Source organism: Choloepus didactylus, chromosome 3 (genome assembly GCF_015220235.1).
Source record: "Choloepus didactylus isolate mChoDid1 chromosome 3, mChoDid1.pri, whole genome shotgun sequence".
Taxonomy (NCBI): domain Eukaryota; kingdom Metazoa; phylum Chordata; class Mammalia; order Pilosa; family Megalonychidae; genus Choloepus; species Choloepus didactylus.
In genome coordinates this window covers 92,398,948-92,425,962 of record NC_051309.1, presented here as the reverse complement: position 1 = coordinate 92,425,962, position 27,015 = coordinate 92,398,948, and the positions used below count along the sequence as shown (strand labels likewise).

The following is a 27,015-nucleotide window of genomic DNA, read 5'->3' as shown; positions in this document are numbered from 1 at the left end:
ATAAATGGAGAATATTGACCCTTTTTCTGTGGAGTTCTTTAAAAACAAATGTGATGCTCATCTATCTGGGATATTTGGGGGTCTATCCTGTCCAAATCAAGGAAATAGCTTTTCAAAAGCACTTACAGATCATCTAAAAATAGTGTTGACATTTGGCAATAAACTTTATCTGTGATTTTCACTTAGTGTTTTGGATTGATAAATACATTATTTAAAGGTTTTCTCTAAATCCAGCAGAAAAATCTACTAAATATGTTCCATTTCAACTTCCATGAATGTTACAAATGAGAAACAAATTTTCAATATTTGGTTTTAGGTAATAAAGAAAAAGTCAAACATTCTTTCTTAAAATTCTCAGGAATTTTTTTTTTTTTTTTTTTTTTTTTTCCCAAACTCAGGAAAGTGAAGTGATGTCATGAACATGACCATGTAAGACATCCTGTGGCGAAGACCCCTTTCAGAATAAGCTAATAAAAGGACAAATCCCACTTTCTTGGAACTCTGGAGAATGAAAGAGACTGGAGAAGGATTCCACAAATGCTGAATAGAAGAAAAAGAAAAATAATCTCCAAGATCAGGTAGGAAATTTCCATCCTGGAGCTGTCAATCTGGACCCCTCCCTCTCAGTCCTGTGCAGCATGGTCAGGCCCCTCCTGCATTGGATGCAGACTATAGAGCCACTAACAGCAGTGTGTTAGAACCCCATGGATATCCAGGCACGGGGACCCAAGTCTGCAGAAACCCAGGGTAGATCACAAGCCACTGAGTCATGCCATATACAAAAGGACCCCCAGGGTGGAGAAATAAAAAAAAACAAAAACAAAAAGAGATTGTGGCAGAACTGTTGGCAAGAGGTGCAGGTTATCAATTTAGTTTCAGTTGATTGGACCACCTAAACACAAAATGGACTTTTCTGGATTGGCCCACCTTTCTGGATTGACTCCATCTGGCTCTCCAGAGAAGGACATCCTAATGAGGAAGAAACTAGAGGTAGAAAAGCTCTCCAGAATAAAAAAAAAAAAATGGGGTGGTGGTGGTGGGTGTGAACTGCTGTAACACAGGATAAATCCCAGAACTTAAAAGGGTAAGGAAAAGGGAGCACTAAGTGGGGGAGAGAATTTAAACAAATTATAGGAGCTGGGGAGAAAATTCTGCACAAAAACAAACAGAACAGATCAAGATTCCCAGAGAAGGAACAGAGGGAATGAAGCTATCTTTATAGGTGGAATAATTGCACATTAAGTGCAATCTTAAAAATTGTACCACATATCTAGGGCAAGATCAGATGAAGAAGAGCTGGAGTGACATCATCAACATGGCAACATAAACAGCTACTAAAAACTTCTCTCCAGAGATTCAACAACAAAGAAGGACAATTCTGAATGTTTGGAACTCTGGAGGAGGCCATAGACTGGAGAAGGACCCTGCAAATGCCAAACTGAAGAAAGAGAAGGAATCCAGTAGGAATCTTCCCTCCCAGACAAGCTTTCCCCTCCCCTCCCCTTCACTCAGCCTTAGTGCAAGAAAGGCACAGAATCAGCAGATGGGACCCCTCCCACCATGGACACAGACTATAAAATCTCTCACAGTGGTGAGACATACCCCCACTGTGTGAAGACCCAAAGGACAGGGGAGGACATTTCAAGGCCCTAGTCAGTGAGGGACAAAGAGATGAGAAAACATGGACAGAGACTGTGTTTGCAGCCTTGGGCGTGAAAGCCCTTCCCTCACCCTTAAGGGAAGCAGCAGTGGGAAACCATTTCCTTGCCTGGGGGACAGCTAGAGGACTGGGTCAGCTGGGGGAGTTCTCTGTCATAGGTGGAGACCCTCATCAAGCTGGATTTCATACAGCAAAGCAAGGGCATAGGAATTCCACAGTTTCACCTCACCTGTGCAAATGCAGTCTTTGCTCAGAGGCAAAGCAGCTTCAGAGGACAATTAAGTTACTGAACAGCACCATCTGCTGGACAGCCTGGAAAGTGCAAGGGAATTCAAACACTTTAAAATAAAGATGCTCCAGATCATTTCCACCCCCTGAATGGAAACTTGGCCCTGTTTTGGCTGAAAAATATGGATGATTGAACTGTTAAAGCAGGGCTCTAAAACAAACCCAGGTCTTTCTGGCCAGCAAAAAGCAGAGTGAACAGATTTGTTTTACCACACACAGTGAACTTGCTGAGGTGCCCAGTGCCTACTTCCTATCCTTATGGCAGACTGCTGTGGACACCTGATTTTGGGGGGAAGACTGGGAGGCAGAGCCAATCTGACAATGGGGCAGTGAGAGAAATAAAGAACAGATAGAGATCAAAGACCACCAACAATAAAACCATAGGCAAAAGAGAGAAAATGACCTCCAGAATAAACTAATCAAGAAAAGCAGATGCCTAGACAACAAAAAATCACAAGTTACACCAGGAAACATGAAGATATGGCCCAGTAAAAGGAAAAAAAAACTAACATCTCAACTGAGATTCAGGAATTGAAACAACTAATTAAAGATGTTCAAACAAATCAACAAGTTGAAAGAAAATGTGGCAAAAGAGATGAAGGATATAAAGAATACATTGGGTGCCCATACAGAAGAACCTGAAAGCTTGAAAAAACAAATGACAGAACTTATGGGAATGCAAGACATGATAGAAGAGATGAAAAACACAATGGGGACATACAACAGCAGACTTGAAGAATCAGAAGAAAGGATTAATGAACTGGAGGACAAAACATCTGAAATCCTACACACAAAAGAACAGATAGGGAAAAAAATGGAAAAATACAAACAGGGTCTCAGGGGACTGAATGACAACATGAAGCACATGAATACATGTGTTATAGGTGTCCCAGAAGGAGAAGAGAAGGGAAATGGGGTAGAAGGATTAATGGAGAAAATAATCAATGAAAATTTCCCAACTCTTATGAAAGACATAAAATTACAAGCCCAAAAAGTGCAGCACACCCCAAATAGAATTGATCCAAATACACCTACTCTGACACTTACTAATCAGATTGTCAAATGTCAAAGATGAAGAAGAGCTGAGAACATCTGAGCAGTTAAACATGGGCTATTCTAAAGGTGTAGCATAACTTGGATCAAGCGTCAAAGAATAATCTTAACACAAAGCCAATCAACAGTAAAACCCTAGACAAGAGTGATAAACTGACTTTCAGAGTTAATTCCTCAAGACAATCAAATGCCCAGACATCAGCAAAAAATTACAAGCCATACTAAGAAATAGGAAGATATGGCTCAGCCTGTGGAATAAATTAAAATTTCAGTGGAGACACAAAATTTGTAACTAATCAAAGAAGATCAAAGAAATCTCCTAGTTAGTTCAAGCAGATAAGGAAAACATGGATGTAGAGCTGAAGGATATTAATAAGACAATACACAAGCATAAAGAAGAATTTGAAAGTGTAAAAAGAAACATAACATAAATTATCGGATAAAAGTTACAATAATAGAGATTAAAAATACACTTGAGACATACAACAGCAGATTTGAACAGGCAGAAGAATCAGCAAACTAAGCAGACAAAACAATTGAAATCATACAGCCAGAAAAATAGATAAAGAAAAGAAGAGAAAAAAACTGAGCAGTGTCTCAGGGATTTGAGTGATGGTATGAAGCAAACAAGCAAATGTATTATGGGAGTCCCAGAAGAAGAAAAAGGAAAAGTGTCAGAAAGAATATTTGAGGAACTAATGGTTGAAAATTTCCCAACTCTTATAGAAAAACATAAATAAAAAAGAAGTGCAGTGTACTCCAAACAGAATAAATCCCCATAGATCTACTCCAAGACACGCATATTCAGAATGTCAAATGCCAAAGATAAAGAGAATTCTGATAGCAGCAAGAGAAAAGCAAATTGTCACATACAAGTGATCCTCAGTGAGACTAAGTGCAGATTTCTCATCAAAAATCATGAGGTGAGAAAGCAGTGGTATGATATATTTAAGGTACTGAAACAGAAAAACTGCCAGCCCCAAATACTATATATGGTAAAACTGTCCTTCAAAAATGAGGGAAAGTTTAAAATATCAACAGATAAATGGAAACTGAGAGAGTTCATCAATAAAAGACCTGCTCCACAAAAATTACTAAAGGGAGTTCTGTGGGTTGAAGGGAAAAGACAAGAGAGAGAGGCTTGGAGTAATGTGAAGAAATGAATATCTTAAGTAAGGGTAACTAAAAGGGTAAATGCAAAACCCAATAATACCGTATCCTCAAAAAAAAAAAAAAAAAAACAACAACAACAACAACAAACGAAAACAAAAAACCAAAACTCTACTCTTTAATTCCTGTAAGAATCAGAATACAATTGAACAAGGAAAAGTAATGGACATGAAAAATATAAAGAGGGAAAGGGGGAAAAAACAACATAAAGAAGGTAAAAGAGGGATATGGGAGCAGAGAACATGTATGCCACTGAAGCTAAGTTGGTATCTTTTCAAATTAGTAGGCTATAGATGTAAATTGTGTAATACAAAGCCCAGGATAACCACAAAGAAAGTATTTTAAAAACTATACAGAAAGAGAAATGAGAAAGAGATCAGTCAGAAACATCACATAACATCAACTCATAAAAGAAATTTGCAATTAAGGCAAATAGAGATGAAAAAGATATGACATACAAAAACCAAAGGTCAAAATGGCTGAAGTAAGACTGCCTTCACGGTAATAAAACTGAAGGCTAACAGGTTAAAATCCCCAATCAAAGACAAAAGTTGGCAGAATGAACAAAAAGCATCATCCAGTTCTATGTTGTTTACAAGAGACTCATCTTAGACCCAAATAATTTGAAAGTGAAAGGATGGGAAAAAAGATATTCTATGCAAATAGTAACAAAAGAGAGATGTGGTAGCTTTACAAATTTAGGAAAAAAAATGGACTTTAAGTCAAAAGCTATTAGAAGAGACAAAGAAGGAGACACTATATATTAATAAAAGGGATGATTCATCAAGAAGAAATAACAATCATAAATATTTTTGAACCTAACCACAATGCCCAAAAATGCAAGAGGCAAACAATGGCAAAATGAAGGGAGAAATAAACATCTCTACAATAACAGTTGGAGACTTCTAAACACCACTATCTTCAATAGATAGAACATCTGGACAGAAGATCAATAAGGAAACAGAGAACTTGAATAATATGATAAATGAACTATACCTAACTGACATATACAGAACATTGCACCCCAAAACAGCAGGATATACATTCTTCTCGAGTGCACATAGATCATTCTCCAAAACAGACCACAGGTTGGGCCACCAAACAAGTCTCAATAAATTTAAATGTTTAAATTATAAAAAGAATCTTCTCTAATCATGATGGAATGTAGCTGAAAATCAATAACAGGCAGAGAAGTAGAAAGTCCAAAAATATATGGAAGTCAAATAACACACTATTGAATAATCAGTAGGTCAAAGAAGAAATTGCAAGGGAATTCAGTAAATATCTCAAGACAAATGATTTTGAGAATAGAACATATCAAAATAATGGGATGCAGTGGAGGCAGTGCTGAGAGGGAAATTGATAACCTAAATGCTAACATTAAAAAAGAAGAAAGAGCTAAAATCCAAGACCTAATACACAGCTGGAGGAACCAGAACAAAAAGAGCAAACTAAACCCAAAGCAAGCAGAAGGAAAGAAATAGCAAAGATTAGAGCAGAAATAAATGAAATTGAGAATAAAATAAAAATAGAGAGAATTAACAAAACTAAAACTTTTTTATTAGAAAAGATCAATAAAATTGACAAACCCTTAGCTAGACTGACACAGAAAAAAGAGAGCAGACATAAATAAATAAAATCAGAAATAAAAGGGGGTATATTACTACAGACCCCACAGAAATAACAAAAAAAAATCATCAGAAGAGGATACTATGAACAACTGTTTGTCAACAAACTAGACAACTAGATGAAATTGACAAATTCCTAGAAACACACAAGCAACCCGCATGGACTCTAAAAGAAATAGAAGACTTCAAAGACCAATTACAACTAAAGAGATTAGTCATCAAAAACCTCCCAACAAAGAAAAGCCCAGGACCAGATGGCTTTAAAGGTGAATTCTACCAATTATTCCAATAAGAATTCATACCAATCCTGCTCAAACTCTTGAAAAAATTGAAGAGGGAACACTACCTAATTCATTCTATAAGGCCAACAACACACAAATAGAAAAGCCAGATAAGGATACCACAAGAAAGGAACATTACAGACCCATTTCTCTTATGAATACAGATGCAAAACTCCTCAATGAAATAACTGCAAATTGAATGCAACAGCACATTAAAAGAACCATACACTGTGATCAAGTGAGTTTTATCCCAAATATGCAAGGATGGTTCCACATAAGAAAACCAATTCAAGTAGTACACCACATTAACAAAATGAAGGGAAAAACCCCACATGATCACCTCCATTGAAACAGGGAAGGCATTTGGCAAAATCTACCATCCTTTCTTGATATAAACACTTAGAAAACTGGGAATAGAAAGAAACTTCCTCAACCTGATAAACAACATGCTAAAAACCCACATCTAACACCATGCTCAATTGTGAAAGACTGAGTGCTTTCCCTCTGAGATCTGGAACAAGACAAAGATGCCCACTGTCACCACTGTTATTTGACAGTGTGCTGGAAGTTCTAGCCAGAGAAGTTAGATAATAAAAAGAAATAAAAGGCATCCAAATTGAAAGGAAGAAGTAAAACTTTCACTATTTGGAGCTTACATGAAACTACATATAGAAAATCTTAAACAAATCTACCACAAAGCTACTAGAGCTAATAAATGAATTCAGCCAAGTGTTGGGGTACTAGATCAACATGCAACTATCAGTAGTGTTTCCATACACTAGTAATGAGCAATCTGGGGAGGAAGTCAGGAAAAAAATCCATTTACAATAGCATCTAAAAGAATCAAACATCTAGGAATGAATTTAACCAAGGATGTAAAGGGCTTGTATACAGAAAGCTACAAAACATGGCTAAAAAAATCAAAGAAGACCTAAACAAATAGAAGGACATTTTACGTTCATGGATTGGAAGACTAAATATCATTAAGATGTCAATTCTACCCAAAATGATTTACAGAATCCATGCAATCCCAATCCAAACTCCAACAGCCTTCTTTAAAGAAATGGAAAATCAAATTATCAAATTTATTTGAAGGGTCATGGGCACCAAATGACCAAAAATATGTTGAAAAAGAACAAATTTGGAGGACTGATACTTCCTGATTTTAAACCTTATTACACTACAGTTATCAAAACAGCATGGTGCTGGCACAAGGATACATATATAGACCAAGGGAATTAAATCGAGAGTTCAGAAATAGACCCCACATCTATAGCCAATTGATTTTTGACAAGCCTGCCAAGTCTTCTCAATTGGGAAAAAATAGTCTCTTCAACAAGTGGTGCTGGGAGAGCTGAATCTCTATATGCAAAAGAATGAAGGAGGACCCTATCTCACACCATATACAAAGATTAACTCAAAACAGACCAATGACCTAAACATAAGAACCAGGACTATAAAACTCCTAGAAAAAAATGTAGGAAAGCATCTTTAGGATCTTGTGTTAGACAGTGGTTCCTTAGATTTACATCCAAAACCCAAACAACAAAAGAAAAAAAAAAATAGATAAATGGGACCCCCATCAAAATTAAAAACTTTTGTGCAGAAAAGGACTTTATCGGGAAAGTGAAAAGACAACCTACTGAATGGGAAAAATATTTAGAAACCACATATCTGATAAGGGTTTAATATCCAGAATATAGAAAGTAATCCTACAACTCAACAATAAAGTACAAACAACCCAATTTGAAAAATGAGCAAAAGACTTGAATAGACATTTCTCCAAAGAGGATATAAAATGGCTAAAAAACACAAAGAAAGGTGTTCAACTTCACTAGCTATTAGAGAAATGCAAATTGAAACCATGAGATATCATATCACATCCACTTGAATGGCTATTATTAAAAAACCAGAAAATTACAAGTTTTGGAGAGGATGTAGAGAAATAGGAACACTTATTCATTGCAGGGGGAATATAAAATGGTGCAGCCACTATGGAAGACAGATTGGTGGCTCCTCAGAAAGCTAAGTATAGAATTGCCATATGATTTGGCAATCCCTCTATTAAGCATATACCCAAAAGAACTGTGAGCAGGGACTCACGAGATACTTGCACACCGATGTTCATAGTGGCATTATTCACAATTGCTAAAAGATGGAAGCAATGCAAATGTCCATTAACTCATGAATGGCTAAACAAAATGTGGTATATACATACAGTAGGGTATTATTTAGCATTAAAAGGAATGTTCCTGATACATGCAACAACATGAATGAACCTTGTAGACAGTATGTGGAATGAAGTAAGCCAGACACAAAAGGACAAATACTGTATTAGCTCACTGAAATGAAGTAATTAGAATAAGAAAATTCATAGAGTTAGAATCTAGAATATAGATTACCAGTGGCTGACTTGGGGGTAGAGAATGGGTAGTGAAAGCTTAATTTGTTGCAGAATTTCTATTGGGGTTGATTGTAAAGTTTTAGAAATGGATGGTGGTGATAGCACAATATTGTGAGTGTAATTAACAACACTGAATAAGAGAGGTGAATGTGGTTAAAAGGGGAAATTCCAGGTCATATATATGTTACTAGAATAATAATTAAAAGATAAAACATAGGACTCTATGACACAGTAAATCCTATTTTAAACAACGGCCTATAACTAATAGTACAAGTATAAAAATGTTGTTTCATGAACTATAACAAATGTACCATACTAAATGCAAGGTGTTAATATAGGGTATGTATGGGGAACAATATACCTAATGTAAACTATGGATTATACTTAATAGTACAATTTTAATATTCTTTCATCAGTTGTCACAAAAGTACCACACTAATGCAATATGTTAACAATAGGGGGGTATATGTGAATGCTGCATCTTTTACATGATTTTTCTGTAAACCTACAAGTTCTCTAATTTAAAAAATTAAAAAAAAAAAAACCTCAGGGAAGTGAGGAAAGAAGGGGTAAGTTTTAATTTAGCTGGGGACTTTAGTTTCCATTTATTTTTTCCTGAGAAAGAATTTGCACATGCCGGCTTGCTCTTATGGTAAGAATCTACTCAGGAGGAACAGCAGGAAACTGAGAGTAAAAAATCATATCTTTCAATTTATTAAGTACCTTTTATATAATAGTCCTTTACATATATCCTCCCATCTTCACAATAAATATGAATGTAGCTATCGCTATCCCTATTTTATGGATGAGGAAACTCAGGCTAAGAGAGATTAAATAAATTGTCCGAGATTTCACAGCACTAAGCGACAGAACTGTAATCCCTAAACAGATTTATTAGGCTTGAAAACCTATGCACACTCCTGAATACAAGTTTTTCCCTGTTTATTTAATCACAATTATAATGAATCTCCATTTTCTACTAATTTAAAATATCAGTACATAAAAAAATTAATAAAATAGTGTATCTTTTCTGTGTTGTAAAAAGTGATAATAAGTAACCTGTACTATGTATCAAGCATGGTACAACATTTTATCAGCATTTCTCCCATTTAAACGCAAAGAACTCTGAGATAAGCACCACCATGACTCCCATTTTACTGATGAGGAGACTGAAGCACAGAACATTTAAGTAACTTGTTGAGATGTTACGCAGCTAACAAATGGTGAAGGCAAGGTTTGTCTGAGGCTGTTTGACTTCAGAGCAATTCTGTATCCATTACACAATACCATGTAGACTGCATAATGGTTAAAACCTGAGCTATGGAAGTAGAAAGCTGCCATTTATTGGCTTTCTGACCTCAGTTCCTCTTATCACACTAGGAGAGGTGTTTTATGCTGAGAAAATGTAAATCTGAGGAAATATCGAAAATAAAATGGAAAAAGATGAGACTCTGGAGCTTCAGGGAACATGCTGCCCAAGGAAATGATTCCTAGCAATGACTTTCTAGCAACAGCCAAATGTAAGAAAGTTAAACCGAAGAGACAATATGTAGATATGCTTAGGAATGCTTGTGGGAGAAATGAAAGTTTTCTGTTTTAGAACTGATCTTGCAAAGAATTAGTAAAGAATTATATTATACCATAAAATGTAGACTAGTCATTCTGTAGCATAGGAAATAGGATGTCAGGCAAATGTCTTTTGGTTTACAATGGTAGGTAGGAGTTCATCTGCATGAGAATGTTCTTTGGGAGGAAAGTTACTGAAGTGAGAAAAAAAAACACACACAAAAAGCCCAAATCTCTCTTTAGTTGCTTTATTTGGGATTTTCCTTGAGGGTGCAGTGAAACATGAAATTTTAAAAATAACAATAAAGCACAACAGTCATGTGTTATCCCCAGGTAGCAGCATGGGGAAAGGACACATTGATTAGTAGATTATTAACAAGAATATTCCCTGTGGCATGGGTCATTCAAACAATCCCAGGTATGTCAATTTAAATTCCCATGAGGTTTCACTCTCCCTGTCAAAACTGTCCTGGGAATTTCTGGGTAATGACAATATGTCATGCATGCTTCCCCTGGTATTGCATTGATGGTGCCATAAATCATCACCCAAAACATAACTTTGCAGTGGACTGAAAGTAAATCATACAAGTGAATCAAGTGAATTTATTATACCCGTGGGAAGCTGTTTCAACAGGGGAGAGAGAAAGAAAGAAATCTAAATATCCTTCAGGTTTGGTAAGGTTCCTCCTTTACATGTGATTTATAGACGCAATAGCCGAGAACAGCCTGTGAAGCTAGTGAGTATGATGAGATAAATATGCTCAAATTCCAGCCATCCTAAAAATGAATACACAAACAAATACAAAGCCAAACCTTCTTTGACCCTCTGTGCCCTGTAACTACTTATCCTCTTTGCTCCTCATTTCCCAGTTAAGAATAACTGGATCCATTTCATCACTTTCCATCCACTTGCCAACCTATTGCAGATTGGCCTCTGACCGTATCATTCCACTAAGTTGGCTTTTTTCTACAGCTTCCTAGTTGCCAAATCATCATGGTCAAACTTATTTTTTATATTACTTTATGCCTCCCTCCCTTTAAAACTATCAACCTCACTCTTCTTCCTGACACATCCTACATGTTACACAGTTCTTGCCTCTCAGAATACCCTTCTCAGTCTCTTTCTTGACTATGCTACCTATGCCTTTTTAATACAATTGATGGTCCTCTCAATTCTATCCTCAGTCTTATTTTCATCTTAACTGATAAAATTTCTCAGCTGATACCATCTAATCTCTCTGTAAAATCAATTATTCCCAAATTCATATCTCAATTTGGGTCACTATTAGCATTGGATTTCTAACTCCCTATTAGACTTCTTAACATGGATATCTCAAAATTCAGAATTTCTAAAATTGACAAAGTCATCTTCAAAACCTGTTCTACTTCCTGTAATCCTGATTTTGGTTATTGGTACCAGCTACCCTCCAAATCACTGAGTGTCATTTGAGAGTCAACCAAGATCCTCCTTTCTTCACCCTCCTCACTTAATCATACTACTTTGGTCCCCTTTAAACTCATTGGCACTACATGAGGATAGAACCTCAATATTTCTTATATGACCTTGTTGAACAGTATACTGACCACTCTCAGATAAATAGGAGAAAATTTGAATTCGGATAGTTCAGGCAAATTACTGCTTTTTCGAATGAGCCTATGATCAGTCTTGTTCATGGGCTCCTAAAACTTCATACATAATTTTATTTAGTGTTTATTACCTGGTAATGTAATTACTTATTTCTACTTCTTTGTCACCAAAGAGACTGTGCGGTTGTGGATTCAAGGCAACCTTTCTTGCTTACTTTCTCATTTCAGCATCACTTGGTAGACATTCCATAAAATTTTGATTTATGAGTTAATGAGCTGCTTGTGTATAGTACAGTTTACAAGTATATGAATTTGTGTGGTGGATTGGATTGTGTACTGCAGTCTTGTTCTTCTTGGTCTGCATTCTGGTGGTTACGGACTTATTGTAAACAAGACCTCTTCAAGATTTTATTTCAGTTAAGCTGTGGCCCAACCAAATTAGGTTGGTCTTTAATCCAGTTTCATGGAGTCCTTTATAAGCAGAGTGAAAGTCAAGATGGAAGAGAAGCCACAAGAAACAGCCAGAAGCTGGACGTCAATGGACCCAGAAGAGAAAGAAGACACCTCCACGTATATTGCTGTGTGATGGAAAAGCTTAGGAACCCCAAAGATTGCAAGCTAGAAAATAGCAGTCCTTGGAGGAGTCTGACCTTCTAGACTCGGAAATCATGAGCCAATACATTCCTGCTCTTAAACCAACCCATTGTATGGTATTAGTTTTAGCACCTAGGAAATTAAAACAATTTGTATAACAGCATTTGTCGGACATATCAGTTCCACCAATGCAATTATAACATTCACAACATATAATAAACTTTAAAGAGAATGTGGTCTTATTCATCAAAATTTTAAAGGCATTCTAATTCAATTAATTATTGTCTATGGATTAGCAGGGAAAGACAGATAGTAATGCTACACTTTACCAGTTGGCAATCAACCTAATCCTTGATTAAATAGACCTACTGCCATTCTTCAGTTTGAGAAAAAAAATAAATGAATGCATATTTTTTGAACAAAAATGTGTCTAAAGTGCTTTAAGATGGCTATGAAGATAAGATGGCTAAGAGGCAGCATTTATATGATTTATAAGGGCTATAAAGAGAATAATGGATGGACAGAGAAGGCTTGATGTAGAAATAAGAGCCAACAATGCCTTGAAGAAAACATAAAATTTAAATAGACAATGAAGAAGAGAGAGCATCATGGCAGGGGGAGTAAAGTAAACAAAAGCAAAGAGGTGGTGTACCACATGTTTAGCAAGAAAGAGTAGAAAAGTTTGGGGGAATCAGTGGTTTATACTCCAGGAAATAGTTGGAGTTGGTTAGAAGGTCTTGAAAATAACACAAAAATGTTAGGACTTCCTCTTGCAAGCAACAGGAACTCATCAAGTATTTTTAAGTTGTGGAAAGATGCTTGACAGAGAAATACTGTTTTAGAAATACAGAGTGAGCAATGCTTTTTAAGATGGACTGCATGTTGTGGGAATTTATGAAGAATGTTGGGTGTGGAAAGAGGTGAGGCCGGTGCTGTCTCAAAGAGCCACTAGAAGGTTTAAGTAAGTTGCGGACATGAAGCAATAAAAGCACAGAGAACCAAGGTCATAGACATAGAAATGGAGCTGAAAGCACATAAAGAAGGAAGAATCAAAGGTGTGCGGCCACCACAGTTACAGTGTTGAAAGGCCACAGAGGAATTCATGATGACTTAGACCCAAGGAAGGAGCAACTTGGGAAAACAAACTAAAGTCAGATTTAAAAATTTACTTCAAAACGATGTCATGTGATCACAACAATCTTGAACCATCCAACCTATTATGACTACAAATTACACAATTTTCAGACTCAGTGTTGTGCATGACCAAGATGTTAAGGAATCTGTTATATTCCCTAAAATAATTTTATAGGGGCAGAAATATATAGTTTCAAATTCTGGAGGAAAAAAAAAATCAACAGAGTTTTTAAAAATGCACTGTAATCTTTATCTCATTAGAAAATGAATTCAAAGCACCACAATCCTGCCTAATGGATGTTATTTAGTGTCTGTATTTTTAAAACTACTGCGAAAACATTTCCAGTGGTCTTTATTAGCAGCCGCACAAAGGACGAGAGATGGAAAGGTTAGTAAGGGAGAGAAGAGGTCTGGAAGAGAAAGGAACTCTGTGACGTTAGTTTCAGCCCCAACAATATGCAAGCTCTAACATCCCCAGGCCTCTGGAAACTTTTACTCAACAAGGCACTTCACTCTGACAGCATTTCTAAGGCCCTGCGTGTCTCCTCTTCTGTCAGATTGCCATTGACAACAGTGAAAAATATGTTTTAAATGTGGATCAGGAAAAGCAGGCACGTCAACATTTTTTTTTTTTTTTTTTTTTTTTTACTTCTGGGTGCTTTTCCTTAGTTCATGCACTCTCCTTTTTGCCTTCATTGAGATGACTTAAGCTGATGCTCTTGAACAAGCTTGGGAGAGGAACTCAGAAACACATGTCCACTTCTTGAAATACTTGAGCACCCCAGAGATTAAATAAAGCACAAAAGGCAACGCTCTTCTTAAGGTGGCGTGGTTTTTGGACCCAGGATCGATAGAGAAGTTCTTTCCTTTCAGGGCCAGACCTTAAATAAAGATGTAAACACCCCCGCTTCCTGCAGCAGCTGAGATGAATGATTAGCACAGTACTGAAACAGCAGAGCGCAGCAGCAGTGGTGGCGGCCACAGCAGCTGCACACCTTCTCTCCCAGGGTCCAACCGCATAACTGCGGCCAGTGAACAGAGAAAGGCTGGTATGCAGCTTCAGAGAAAGGGAAAGGAAACTTAAAACAGCTGAATGCTTCCTGCACCCTCCTTTCTCCTTTTTGGTTCCGACAGAAACCAGAATACAGCTTTGTAAATTAAAAATCTGTTAATCCTTTACTCAAATGCTGAACATTCCCCAAATTACTAAGGCTTTGCAGAGGAAAGGACAGCACTTTAAAAATAGCCCACAGGAGATGATGGATGGAATCTATTCCCCACCCCTGCGGCTGTCATTTGCCAACTCATGGGATTCCTCTTCTCAGGCACTGCCTTCCCCCTCTTTGTATTTATGGACCAAAGGAAAGGGTATAATGAACAGCACAGTGTTAACCAGAATTCTTGCAGATACGCTGTCCTCTACTTTTGGAGAAGGGAAGGTGGAAAAGGTAAAATCGGGCATATGTGCAGCCCCAAAACATCTCAGGTGGCAAATGAACAGCAATAACCATTCAAAGTAGATCTCTACATGTTTGGATAGAACCAATTTAGTTGCTAAGGGGTGGGGACCTAGGAGGTGAGGGAAATGTCCTATAAGCAATGTGTCCCTAGTCTTTTTTCAATTTCTGGCATTGTCAATTTCTGGCATTGTTGATTTCTTCATCAATCATGCTAACTTACAATAACCATAAAATCTCTATGTCTCCATAAAATATGAGACATGTATTTCTCATTTAATTATCTTAATAGATAAGATATGAACATAAATTAACTACTGAATTCCTTGCTGATAATATATACTGATCATACCCAGACATTAACTGCTTGAAAAGAAAGCAGAAAAAACAAGTCTTTAGTTCAAAGAAGTTCCCACTATATTTTGCGTATTTGATTTTTCTCTCAGTTTTTGTTGGTTACTAAATAGAGAGAGTTAATCAGGAAGTGGCAAATAGGAAAAATGTTAGAAAGGATGCTATTCAAATCAGCTCCTGATTAAATGTGCTTACTATACATGACATTGAAATTTTAATGATCTAGTTTCTAGTAAACAGCCATTCCATTTAACTGTTCCTATTTTAGGCAAAAGGAAAATTTAAAATATCTTGATAACTACACATATTCTAAAGACCTTTCATTTTACTTATACCATTTATATACCCCTTAACTCCTCCAAAACATATCAATTCAGAAATGACTTCGTTTCTTTAGAGTTCCCCACCCCCTATTCCCAATAGTTAATATCTTTGGCCTCACCCAATACCACATGATGAGATACTTGGAAAGTCAAGGTGACTTCTATTTCTAGCCACTGTCAATCACTATGGTTGAAAGCTTCCTGAAAAGTGTTCACCACATACAGCATGTTCATCAAAATGAGGTAAGCACAGGCAGCCAGAACCAAAATTGGCAACATGGGAGCACAAAACAGGGATTTACAAGGGACCTATTTCAAGGGTGTCACAACTTGGCTGCTTGGTTTGGGTCTGGGAGTAGCCCAGGGTAGCCTCGGCCCCTCCTCTCAGGATGCCAGCCCAGCTTCGCTTAGCTCCCCATCGGTAAAGATGATCTCTGCAGGACCACCGTTCCTTATGCACCACCTAACCCGGCCCACTCATAGACAGAAATAAACAGATCAATGTGAAACCTGAAAAATAAGCCTAGACAAGCAAGGGCACACAAATCACTTCTGTACAGTTCTAAACTGTTGGTTTCCAAATGCCCATTTTATCTGAGCATAAACTGATCTGAAAGCATCAGAGAATTTAGGTCTATTTTTTTTTTTTTAAAAAAAGGACATTAACATACCATCTACCTACCTTTCCGAAAACTAAAACATCTTTTGATTCTTCTGTAGGTAGTTTTAGGGATGAAAGGAGTAGACGCTAAGGCACCTGAGGGGCATCCCCCAGTATTTCGGTCTTCGGGCTTCATACAGGCCTGAAGTTCTGAACCAGCTTCAGGCTTCCTTTAAAACCTGCTTCTGTGCGATACCCCACAGCCACTCCTTCACATGTTTATTTGTTAGGTTTGTAGTGTTGATTCCTAGAACTGGAAGGGTTGATCATCCAGGTCCTGGGTTAGGGATAGATCACTTCTCATTTACTCCTTTCTGGCAAAAACCTTTTCTCTTGCCTAATCCAGGGAGTTTTTAAGGTAGTTTTTAAGTTTCTGCAGACATTCCGAAATGTCACAGCAAAACAAATCGCAGCAAGCAAGCTACACCTTCCATTCCAATAGCAGGAATTGTTTTGCTTGTTTGTATTTTTATTATGAACCGTCTTCTCAGCTGGAACTGAGGGGATTGAGATTCCTCTGGAAAGGTCAGCAAATAGCCTTGTGCAGGGAAAAGAGGAACAATGACAAAAAGGCCCCTGAGGAATATTCAGGACCGTCCTTGCAGTCTCCTTTCATCTGAGCAAAAGGGGAAGAAAATAATGGCACCTTCTCCAGAAGGCATTTCAGTGCATGATAGATTCTTTTCAAAGGACTCCCCTGTTCCTTTTATGGCACCCCTTATCCTTTGATGCTTTCTGCAGTCTTCTCCCTTTTCCTTTCTGTCTTCAAACTCCCAGGGATCCTGAGGGAATCACCACCTCAGAACAGCTGGGTGCCCATTCCAAGAGGCTCCTTGGATCTACTGGGGGAGGCAGCTCTGCAGGGAGTGTCTCCTCCCCCCTCCTCCTGCTCCGGCTCGGCTCCCCTTTCCTCAATGAGAGCAGGAAGGGAGCTGGCAGAGCTGCAGCTGCCTCATCACCACTGCTGTAGCTGCGGCTGCCTCCAGTGCCTGCCGGTCACATGCAGCAGGTGCAGCCACAACACTGTGAGGGAAGGAGAGTGAATGCCACCGCAGCAGTGTGGACTCCGATCGTTCTCCTTTTGACTTTGCCTTTACTTCCTGGCTGTCCTCTTGTGCAGCAATTTTACAGTAGCTGACTCGGCCCCTCCCAAGATCAAACAGCATTAAACCACCCCCAAGGGGGCAAACTTGTTGACTCCTCTATCCTGACATTTTTCTCCTCCTATACAAAATTTTTTTAGATCCTTTGTAATTGAATCTATTTGTGTGTACTGCTTTAAGTGTGTATATCATTAAAACACAACAAATATGTGTATATGTACATATGAGTGTGTCTGTAACACAGGAAAATCTTTTAAATCTAGTAACAGTCTGCAGATATAACCACAAAATGAATCAACGTGTGTGTGTGTGTGTGTGTGTGTGTTATTTATACATGCAAATGTATTTCTCTGGGCATGGTTAAAAACCTGTCCTGTTTTCAACATTGTATGACTCTCTTGCATTCTCCTTCTCCATCCCAACCCCCACCTCCACCAACACTCTCAGACCCACTTAATGAACAATTTGCTCATTTGGTTAATCATTCATCCACCTGGCTGTTCCATGAACAGATTTGGAATGCCAGTGCTTTAACCCCAATTCGCCCCAAGGCCTCTGAGTTCCCTCCTAGCCACTCACAGGAATTTTATAAAATTGACAAGTATTAGAAACATTACATTGCTTAGCATGCCCACATAGGTAGTATTCGGTCATTGCAAGGTTCATTAGTAATTACTTCTGCCCTGTGATTAAAACATTACTTTATACCTCCAGCATACTGCCTGGAAAATAAAGAACTATGAGTTTAACTCAATACCATGAAGGAGGAAGTGCTGGTCTTAAAGGTACTTCAGTTAACTGAAAAATTCATTGACCTGAGCTTTGGTATGGGGGGAACACATTAATCACAGGTTTAGGGGCTGGGAAGATTCATAGTTGAAGAAATTCTGTTCCATTCTCTTATTTCATAAATGAGAAAACTGAAAGTGAAGGAGATAAAACCACTTATTTGAGATCACACAGTTGGTTTGTATCGGAGGCAAGAAGGAGGTGGTTTTTCCATAAGATCACATTACCTCTTAATCAACCCCTGTCTACCCATATGCCAATTATTCATCATAAGGATTATTCATATATAGTATTTCATTCTGCTCTGAAGGGTCTCTGACTCAACTCTTTTCATCTGGAGATAGAAATACATAGGAAGAACCTGATTTTGTTATTACCTAAAATTAGGCCAAGCACTCAGATTTACTGAACAAGTAATAGATTCACACTTGCCCCAAATCCTGGGCTAGGTGGGCACTTCCATATACATTGCTTTCTGAATGGTGGAAAAGAAACCCAGTGTCAAATAAAAAACAAAACAACAACAACAGAAAATCTAAACCTTTGCAAAACTAATTAAATGCTTTGACAGCTCAACTTTTGGATGACAAAACAGCCTGGTGTCTCTCTCAATTAGCGTTATTAATAGGGGAAGCAACTGGTTTTAAGCCGATAGAACTAAGTTGAGGTCTTTAAATTCAACAATGAGCTTTGATATGAGGCCAGGAAGTTAAGAGGGAATGTGAACTTTTCCCATTTCCATTGGTTCCCTTCCAGCATCTGAATGTCTGTTGCAAGTTTGCTTTACTTAATAAAAAATATGAGGCCTATCATTCCAAAGCCCTATATCTTACGATCTGCATTTAACTGTTTTAATTTCTAGGAGATTGAAGAGCTAGGAAGCTCCTCTGTTGTTGCCTATATTTTAATAAAATGTTCATTACTGTAATGGTGAAAAGGAAATATTTTGTGTGTATATGCAACTTGAACAAAGAAAAGCGTGAGTTCCTCGTGAAAAACTTTAAGTTTTTAAAAACACCACTTGTTTATATCAAAGGTGGTATACTGATATTGATAAATTAGAGTGATATATCACCTTCTTTTCCAAATGACTTTACAGATGCTATGTGATCAATGACCACAATATTTCTTGGGCAGTGGGAAGGAGGCTGGGAGCCAAGAGGTCTTTATTTAGGATTAACTTTGTCTTGGGTTCCATAATTAAAATAGGAAGATGAAATGTGTTCTCTTATGAAAGGCATTACTAGCAATTCAGGTACTTTCGAATGGCTGGAAAAACCATGATCAGTCTATTTATCATATTTTTGAAAAATTTTCACTTTTCATGCACCCAAGAATATAAGGCATGCATTTGCAATTGTGGATTTCTTAATCCCACAGTAGATCAGTTCACACTATTGTGATGTAAAGCAGGAGGAAGCTTAGAAAGTGAGACGATAAGACTTTTCTTCCTAGTTCTGCTACTCTCAGTGTAACAGAAGATCCTTGGATCTTATTGATCTAACCATAAAATGTGGGGTTGAACTAAAACAGTGGTTTTAAAATATTCTTAATCAGTGGAAAACTTATTTCAGATGTAATGTTAAAGAAAATACTATATAATATAAATAAAAATATTTGTTATATAAATTTATTGTTTAAAAATCAAACTTCTAATGTCTACTTATAAATTCAATCACTGAGAATAGATGGGTTTTATTAGTACAAATAGTGGAAATTTGAGGTTATGAGTGACAACTGCAATCTCCCATCAGTTTCTGCATTCAGTTTGTTTCTGTATTCTGCATCAACTTTGGAAAATCCTGATGCACAGATGAATCACAAAGGATTTCTTACAAATCAAGTAATTAAAAAGTTTGTCTTGCAATCTCATAACACTCTTCAGTTAAACAAAGATGAAATGAGATTTATTCATTTGAGCATTGTTTCTGTAGTGATCGCTCTAACCTAAAATATATCATTTAAAAAAATGGATTTAATCAAGTATTTGCATAGTCCTCAAAGCATATTCCACAGGATAATGTGTGAAAACCAACAAATGACTAGAGCATTCCTTCCAAGTTCAGAAATTTGAGGATCCATGCATAGCACTTGCCCAGTCCCACTGTGATCATTTCTAAAACTCCTGGGCTGGTGCGATCTTCTGTGTCCATTCACTTGGGGGAGCTAACTGGATCTCTTTCATTTTTCTTGAGAAAAGGACTGACGGAAGAGGGGGAAAGGGAGAAAATAACACACTTGATGGGAATAATCCCTCAAGAAAGATGCATCCTTTAGCAGATATTAAGGATCTTTCAGAACTCAGGAACCCCTGGAATCAGAGAACAGGGGGAGTAGAGGGTCTTTAGAAGCAACAGGAACTATGAAAAGACACATCTTTAGGTTTCCCACAAATCTTAGGCCCTGGAGGTGCCTTCAGGCCTCTACCGGTTGCGTATGTGTCTCTCACGTACAATTATGAGGAATCCTCTGCTAAGGCCCTGGGATGGGGATCTCAGTCTACGGGCACTTTCAAATGTTTTATATAGTCATATTTAGGATATGAATTTGGTGACTATATAACTGATATCTAAACTAGGGCACTGTGAGAGCGAAAGGTGGCACTATTAATAATTACCCTGGGACAACAGTTGTAAACAAGACTGTTACCAGGCAAACAAGGATGGATGGTCACTGGGTTAGGGATATCTCCCTTCCCCAATGGATGATACTGCTAACGAGACAATTTGCAGACATATATCATCAATCTGGTAAAATATCAAAATGTCTTCAATGACTCTTTAATATTTCAGCTTTCCCTTAACTTTTCATCTTCTTAAACTAAGTTTTTGAAATTATTGTAAAATGTGGTGTTGAAATGGTCAGTCACCTAAGAAGCATCTGGTATGGAAGAGAAACCAATAATTCACTCTCTGAATTCAGGCACTGACAATACATAAAAGAGAAAATAAAATCAATATGACCGTTGAATTTGGTTTATCAAACATGAATTTGATGTAATACAATTTATTTTTAACTAACTCAACAAACATGAATTAGGCTTTACATTCTTAGAAATAAGTTTCGATTGTCAATAAATATTTTGGGGTCATTATTTTTTTGGTTCCATTTACCAAATTTTGTTTCAAATATTTTTTCTGTTTATAGTATCCTATTTTTTCTTCCTTGATAGACCAAGATCATATCTTTTACCATTTCTTCCTCCTTTTAGTTCCTTTCATAACATATTTTAGCTTCTTCTTCAGATGGTATATTTTCAACCCTATATTTAACCAAGATTTTTTTTTTAAATTACTATCAAATGCACAAAGCATTGATCCAAATCATTTTTTTTTCCACTGCAATAATCAGCAGCTTCTGATAAAAAGCTTTGGCATTCCTCTTTGATACCATTGAGCATCTGTGAGTTGGGATTCCTTCTAAACCTACTAGTCAAAATTTTTCTCTCATATCTAGATATTCTTAACTAGTCCATGTTTATTGCATCTTTCCCATAACTGTTCAGTGTTACTGAAAAATTCAAAACTAAAAGAAGAAAACATTTATTTTTATAATTCAATGTATTCATGGATAAAGATTGGTTAGTGATGATATTTGATCTAAATTAAAACTCTAGGAGTTGCTTAATTATGTGTCTGATAATAATGTTGATTAGCTTACTATTTATTATAACAGTCACCCATTTGAAAAAAAAGGAGCTGACAGCAACATCAGCCAGGGGAAAGACATGTTTTTCCATGATTTTAAAATACACTCACCTCCTCCGAAAGGTCCCCATATGACTCGGCGGATGGACTTCACCCAGTCTTCCATATCATTCTGGGTGCTCGCCATGAGGAGGTAGCTTTCATGATTTGCTGTCATCCGATCTCTATCACCTCCTGTAAAAAGACAGTAACATGAGTGTGCATTCATTCGAAGATGCTGATCATCAGCCTCCTAGGAATCCCTGAAACACAGACTGTGCCCAATACACAGATACAGCCAGTACCAGGTTCTACCCAATGACTTGGAAATATTTAACATGATTTCAGAATGGGAAAAAACAAATCCTCTTACAAAGGAAAGACTCTTACGTTTCCAGGAGGAAGCTGAGAATGAATGTCATTCTCCAAACAAAGCCTGTTTTTTTGTCCTAGCAACGACCCGTATGCCTGCATTAACTCATAATCCAATCTATTCACTCTAAACTGCTGAATAGGGAGAAAGCAAAAGCAAAGTGAAAGATAGAGATGTTGGAAAAGTGATCCATGCAGCCTGGATTTTAATTTGAAGCAAGTTCCAAAGAGTCTGAGTACTGCTTAGTGCACACACAGAGAGGCTTCCCACACATCTTGGCAGAATACAGAAGTTCTAGGAAAGGGAAAAGAGCCACATGTGAAACCATAGACCCAGAGATCCTCCTCTATCCCTCTGTCCTGCAAGGCAAACACCTCAGATGACACCTTCAGGAGAGCAAACAAAGAGCGGGAAGGAAGAAGTAGCCACAGGCTTGGCCAGGCACAAAGGCCAAATGACAACCTCAAGAGGCCCTCACGCCTTAAGATGAGCTTTAGGAAACTGGCCTTGCCTCTGTGCAAAAAAAAATGATGGCTTCTATTTTTTTCCACAAAGAACAACCTATATGTATATATATTTCAAGATTTCTTAATAGTGAAATATAACATATATACAGAACAGTGATAACTTTCAAAGTACGATTTAACAAGTAGTTATAGAACAAATTTTAAAAAATGTTAGGGGCTACAGTTCCACAATTTCAGTTATTTTCTTATTGTGAAATATAACATATATACAGAAAAATGACAACTTTCAAAGTACAATTTAACAACCTATATATTTTAAAACCTTTGAAATTTTTTGATATCAACTCTGAAGTACTAGACTTATGTAGCAAGTGATTTAATTTCTTAGAAATCTTTTATAGAACATTTAAATTTGCCTGGCTACTTAATTTCTCATTTGCAAAACAGGGATAACCATATATGACTGTTGTGCTGGTTTGGATGTATTATGTCCCCCAAAACGCCATTATCTTTGATACAGTCTTGTGTTGGCAGACATATTAGTGTTGGTTAGATTGTAATTCTTTGAGAGTTTCCATGGAGATGTGACCCACCCAACTGTGGGTGATAACTCTGATCGGATAATTTCCATGGAGGTGTGGCCCCGCCCATTCAGTGTGGGCCTTGATTAGTTGACTGGAGCACTATATAAGCTCAGACAGAAGAAGCGAGCTTGCTACAGCCAAGAGGGACACTTTTAAGAATGCACAGGAGCTGACAGAGGAACTGCAGTTTACAGAGACATTTTGGAAACAGCCTTTGAAAGCAGACTCTTGCTCCAGAGAAGCTAAGAGAAGACAAATGCCCCAAGAGCAACTGAGAGTGACATTTTTGAGAGAAGCTAAAGCCTGGAGAGGAAAATCCTGGGAGAAAGCCATTTTGAAACCAGAACTCTGGAGCAGATGCCAGCCATGTGCCTTCCCAGCTAATAGAGGTTTTCCAGACACCATTGGCCATCCTCCAGTGAAGGTACCCGATTGTTAATGCATTACCTTGGACACTATATGGCCTTAAGACTGTAACTGTGTAACCAAATAAATCCCCTTTTATAAAAGCCAATCCATTTCTGGTGTTTTGCATTCCAGCAGCATCAGAAAATCAGAAAAACCATGAAACAGGTATTGAGGCATACTCTTCCTTACATCGTATTGTATGCTTAAAGGAGTATTTCTGAAGATAAGGCTCAATGACTGCACTGCTTCATTCTCTTTGAAAATTAATTATAGAGTTGTTCACAGAAAGATTAATTAAGGAAATTTACCAGTAAGTGTATAACTGCATTCTGATAATATTTTTATTTTATCCTGTTTTCTAAGGTGCTCAAATGATATATCACATTTAATTTTCACTAAGGATTATAAACTTGCAGGCTTGGGTTGAGTTAATCCCTCTCTAAGTGTTTGGTCTGGTTTAAATTGTTGTTGGTTTTTAAGTGACTCTGAATACCTTTATGAGAGTTTGCTGGCTCCAATTTGTAACAGGCGCCACCACTCCCTAAACTTTCACACTCAACCTAATTCACACATGCTCCTTACATACTTGAAACCTATAGGCAGTTGAGTTTGCAACTTCCAGATTCTATACAAATGTCCTAGGCTGAGAAGTACAACTATTCTAGTATTTATATAATTTTGTAGAACAGACATTATGCCAGAGAGATGAAATCACTTAAAGCCAACTGGAAGCCAAGTTGAGTAACTTGAATTGGGGGTTTTAAATTTTAATACAATTGGATGGGAGTAAGGGGGAAAGCCAAAACACCACATCAAAGAGGTTTTCTAATGTTTACAAATCTCTTGAATAAACAGAACAAGAATTCTCACATAATAGAAAGCATTTCAGTATTAGGGAAACAATGGTCCTCTTACACCTCTAGATCAATCATCACTTTAAGCAACTTGTATATGAAAAATCAAGTTTCAGGAGTCAGAGAAATTTCAACTGGAATTGCAATTCTACCTTATACTAGTTGTTTCACTTCTAGGAAGTTATATACCTTCTGGAATCTAGTATCCTCATTCCTATTTTAGAAATAATAATACTTATAGAAATAATAACACTTAATAATGAAATTTTTATAAGAATTAAATGAAATACAATACATATTTTGTATTCATCTAGCTAAACACTGTACTAGGCTAAATAGAAATTCTATAAATATTAATTCCCTTACATCAAACTGTCTCCCATGCCTACCAATGCAAAAAGGACATATTATATTAAATTGACTCATAGTTACATTTAATAAGTGCTTGGCAACAATTAGTCAATAGTACACATATACAGGGATTTAAAATCTTATCTTTCTTTTATATATATAATAGTGGGTATTAAAATTGTATACTGCACATATATGTAAACATAGTATACATTGTCATGCATACACATGACTGCATGATGTATAAGTAGCAGAAGTAACTAAATGACAAAGGGAAAAGATGCTTCATTTGGCATGGCACAGCACTAAAATTTTATTCTGATCCACTTATACTACAGTATTGGATAAAAAAAGAGCCATTTTGAAATCAGAATATTTTAATTATTGGTTTGCCTGAAGGATGCTCAGCAGTTCAGACAGCAATTTCCTGCTGCGGCACTTGCAGCCTAGGTGGAAACAGCCCTAGTAATGAGAGTGAGTGATAGCCGACAGAGTGTTTCTCTCTGAAAGTGGGGAAAAAGAGGATGATAAGCACAACTGGCCATTATCCTGTGACTTTTCATTAGATTCTTTATCTCTGCCATCAGGCAGACCCTGTGTCTGACCCTGAATCTCATTTAGACTGCCAATCACAGATATGAAATTCCATCTGTAAATTGCACCCTTGGATATAGACCTTGATTCCTCAGTGTATTAACAAGAGAGGGGAAAATATTTGGGAAAACTTCCTCTCTGAGTCCGGCTGGAAATTCAGACTCATTGCTAAGCATTGTAATGGAAACAACTGGATACATTTATATAGATATGAACTCGAAATTCTGTACTCAAATATATAATTTCTAACTGAAAAAGTCATCCATTCTAAACGCCTAACTCCTCAGTTCTTAGAGCCTGATACTGTGCCTTGCAATTGAAGGGACTCAAAACCAACTTATTAAATATCTGATTAATAAATGAATAAACTCAGAATATCGACTTTCAAAAAAGCAGTTCATGTTTTACTCTCTTTGGTAGCTCCCATTTAACCATTTGTGAATCTAAAATTCTTTCAAAAGCAACAAACATGAAATTGTAAAAGGCAGCCTTAAGACCCAATTATTATTGGAAGGAGACGGTCCCAGGTATCTTCAATCCAGATATTTATATGTAAATAAACCAGTGCACATTTTACATTCTTAAATTCTGCTTGAACATAAATACATACATTGTTTTTTTCCTTTTAAATAGTGCTTAAATGGTGGTGCATGTGCACACATTTTAAAGGACACAGTGTATCAGAAAATTTTATATACCTTTTAGATGTTAACATTAAATGGTAGCAATACCTTGATGCTAATGTTTAACCCTTCAAGCATTAGTGATTATAAGTTAACTAAGTAGGTCATGTCATTCAATTTTACTTGCTTCTATAATCAAAATATGTGTACATTTCCTTGGGATCTTCTGTTTATTTGCATTTGATATGATGTTTTCCCCCACCAAATAAAACAGATTCTCTGAAATAAAATAATTACTTGACATGATTAACACTTGCAAATATGAAAAGCTAGATTAAGAAAAGCTTCATGAATTTAATAGACTAATCCAATCAATAAAATTTAATTTTTGGGTGGTTAAGAAAAAACTACTTATGAAAACTAAATCTTTGGCCATAAAAGTTTGGTAAGTACTTGTTATGTGCTTGGAAATATTTTATTAGAACTCTAAGTCTGCCTTTTTAGGTGATAGAAGTGTTTAGGAGAATTAAATATATTTTTTTTTGGTTTAAAATGACTCAAGAATTTTAATTGGTATATAAACAGTATTTAAATGTTTAGGAAAATCAAAATTATCAAATTCATAAGTTAACTGAACTTTAGCTAGAAACAAATACATTTTTAAATTGTAACACAAAATTACTAGGTTTATAAATCAAATAAGAAAAATAGTAGTTAGAATTTAAGAAACTCTATGAAAACTCTATGTTTCTATATCTTTAATTAATGCAATATTAATTTAAATTCAAGTAGATTGAAGAGCATTTCTCTAATGCAATATTAGATGAATATTGGGGATTGAATCAAGTCCCTTGCAAAAGGCATGTTCAGGTCCCACAGGATCTCTTGAAGATGTTACTTCTGTTAAGATGTAGCCTAACTGAATCAGGTCTGGCTTTAATCGGATTACTGGAATCCTTTATGAGCAAAACGAAATCTAGACAGACAGAGAGAGAGAGAAGCCACAGGAGCCGCTAGAAGTTG

At 36.8% G+C, this 27,015-nt stretch overlaps 1 protein-coding gene across 13 annotated transcripts in view; it reads right to left on the bottom strand.

The window, feature by feature from the left end:
* The window catches only part of ARHGAP24 (Rho GTPase activating protein 24), a 551,069-nt gene that overhangs the window by 65,401 nt on the left and 458,653 nt on the right, over positions 1-27,015 (bottom strand). For 12 of the 13 annotated variants that reach the window (XM_037830166.1, XM_037830168.1, XM_037830167.1 and 9 more), the window contains one exon: positions 21,811-21,933. In XM_037830166.1, the coding sequence (XP_037686094.1) occupies positions 21,811-21,933 (123 nt within the window). Of the gene's footprint in view, positions 1-16,181; positions 17,133-21,810; positions 21,934-27,015 lie in introns of those variants that run through there. The other variant, XM_037830173.1, reaches the window with a different exon arrangement.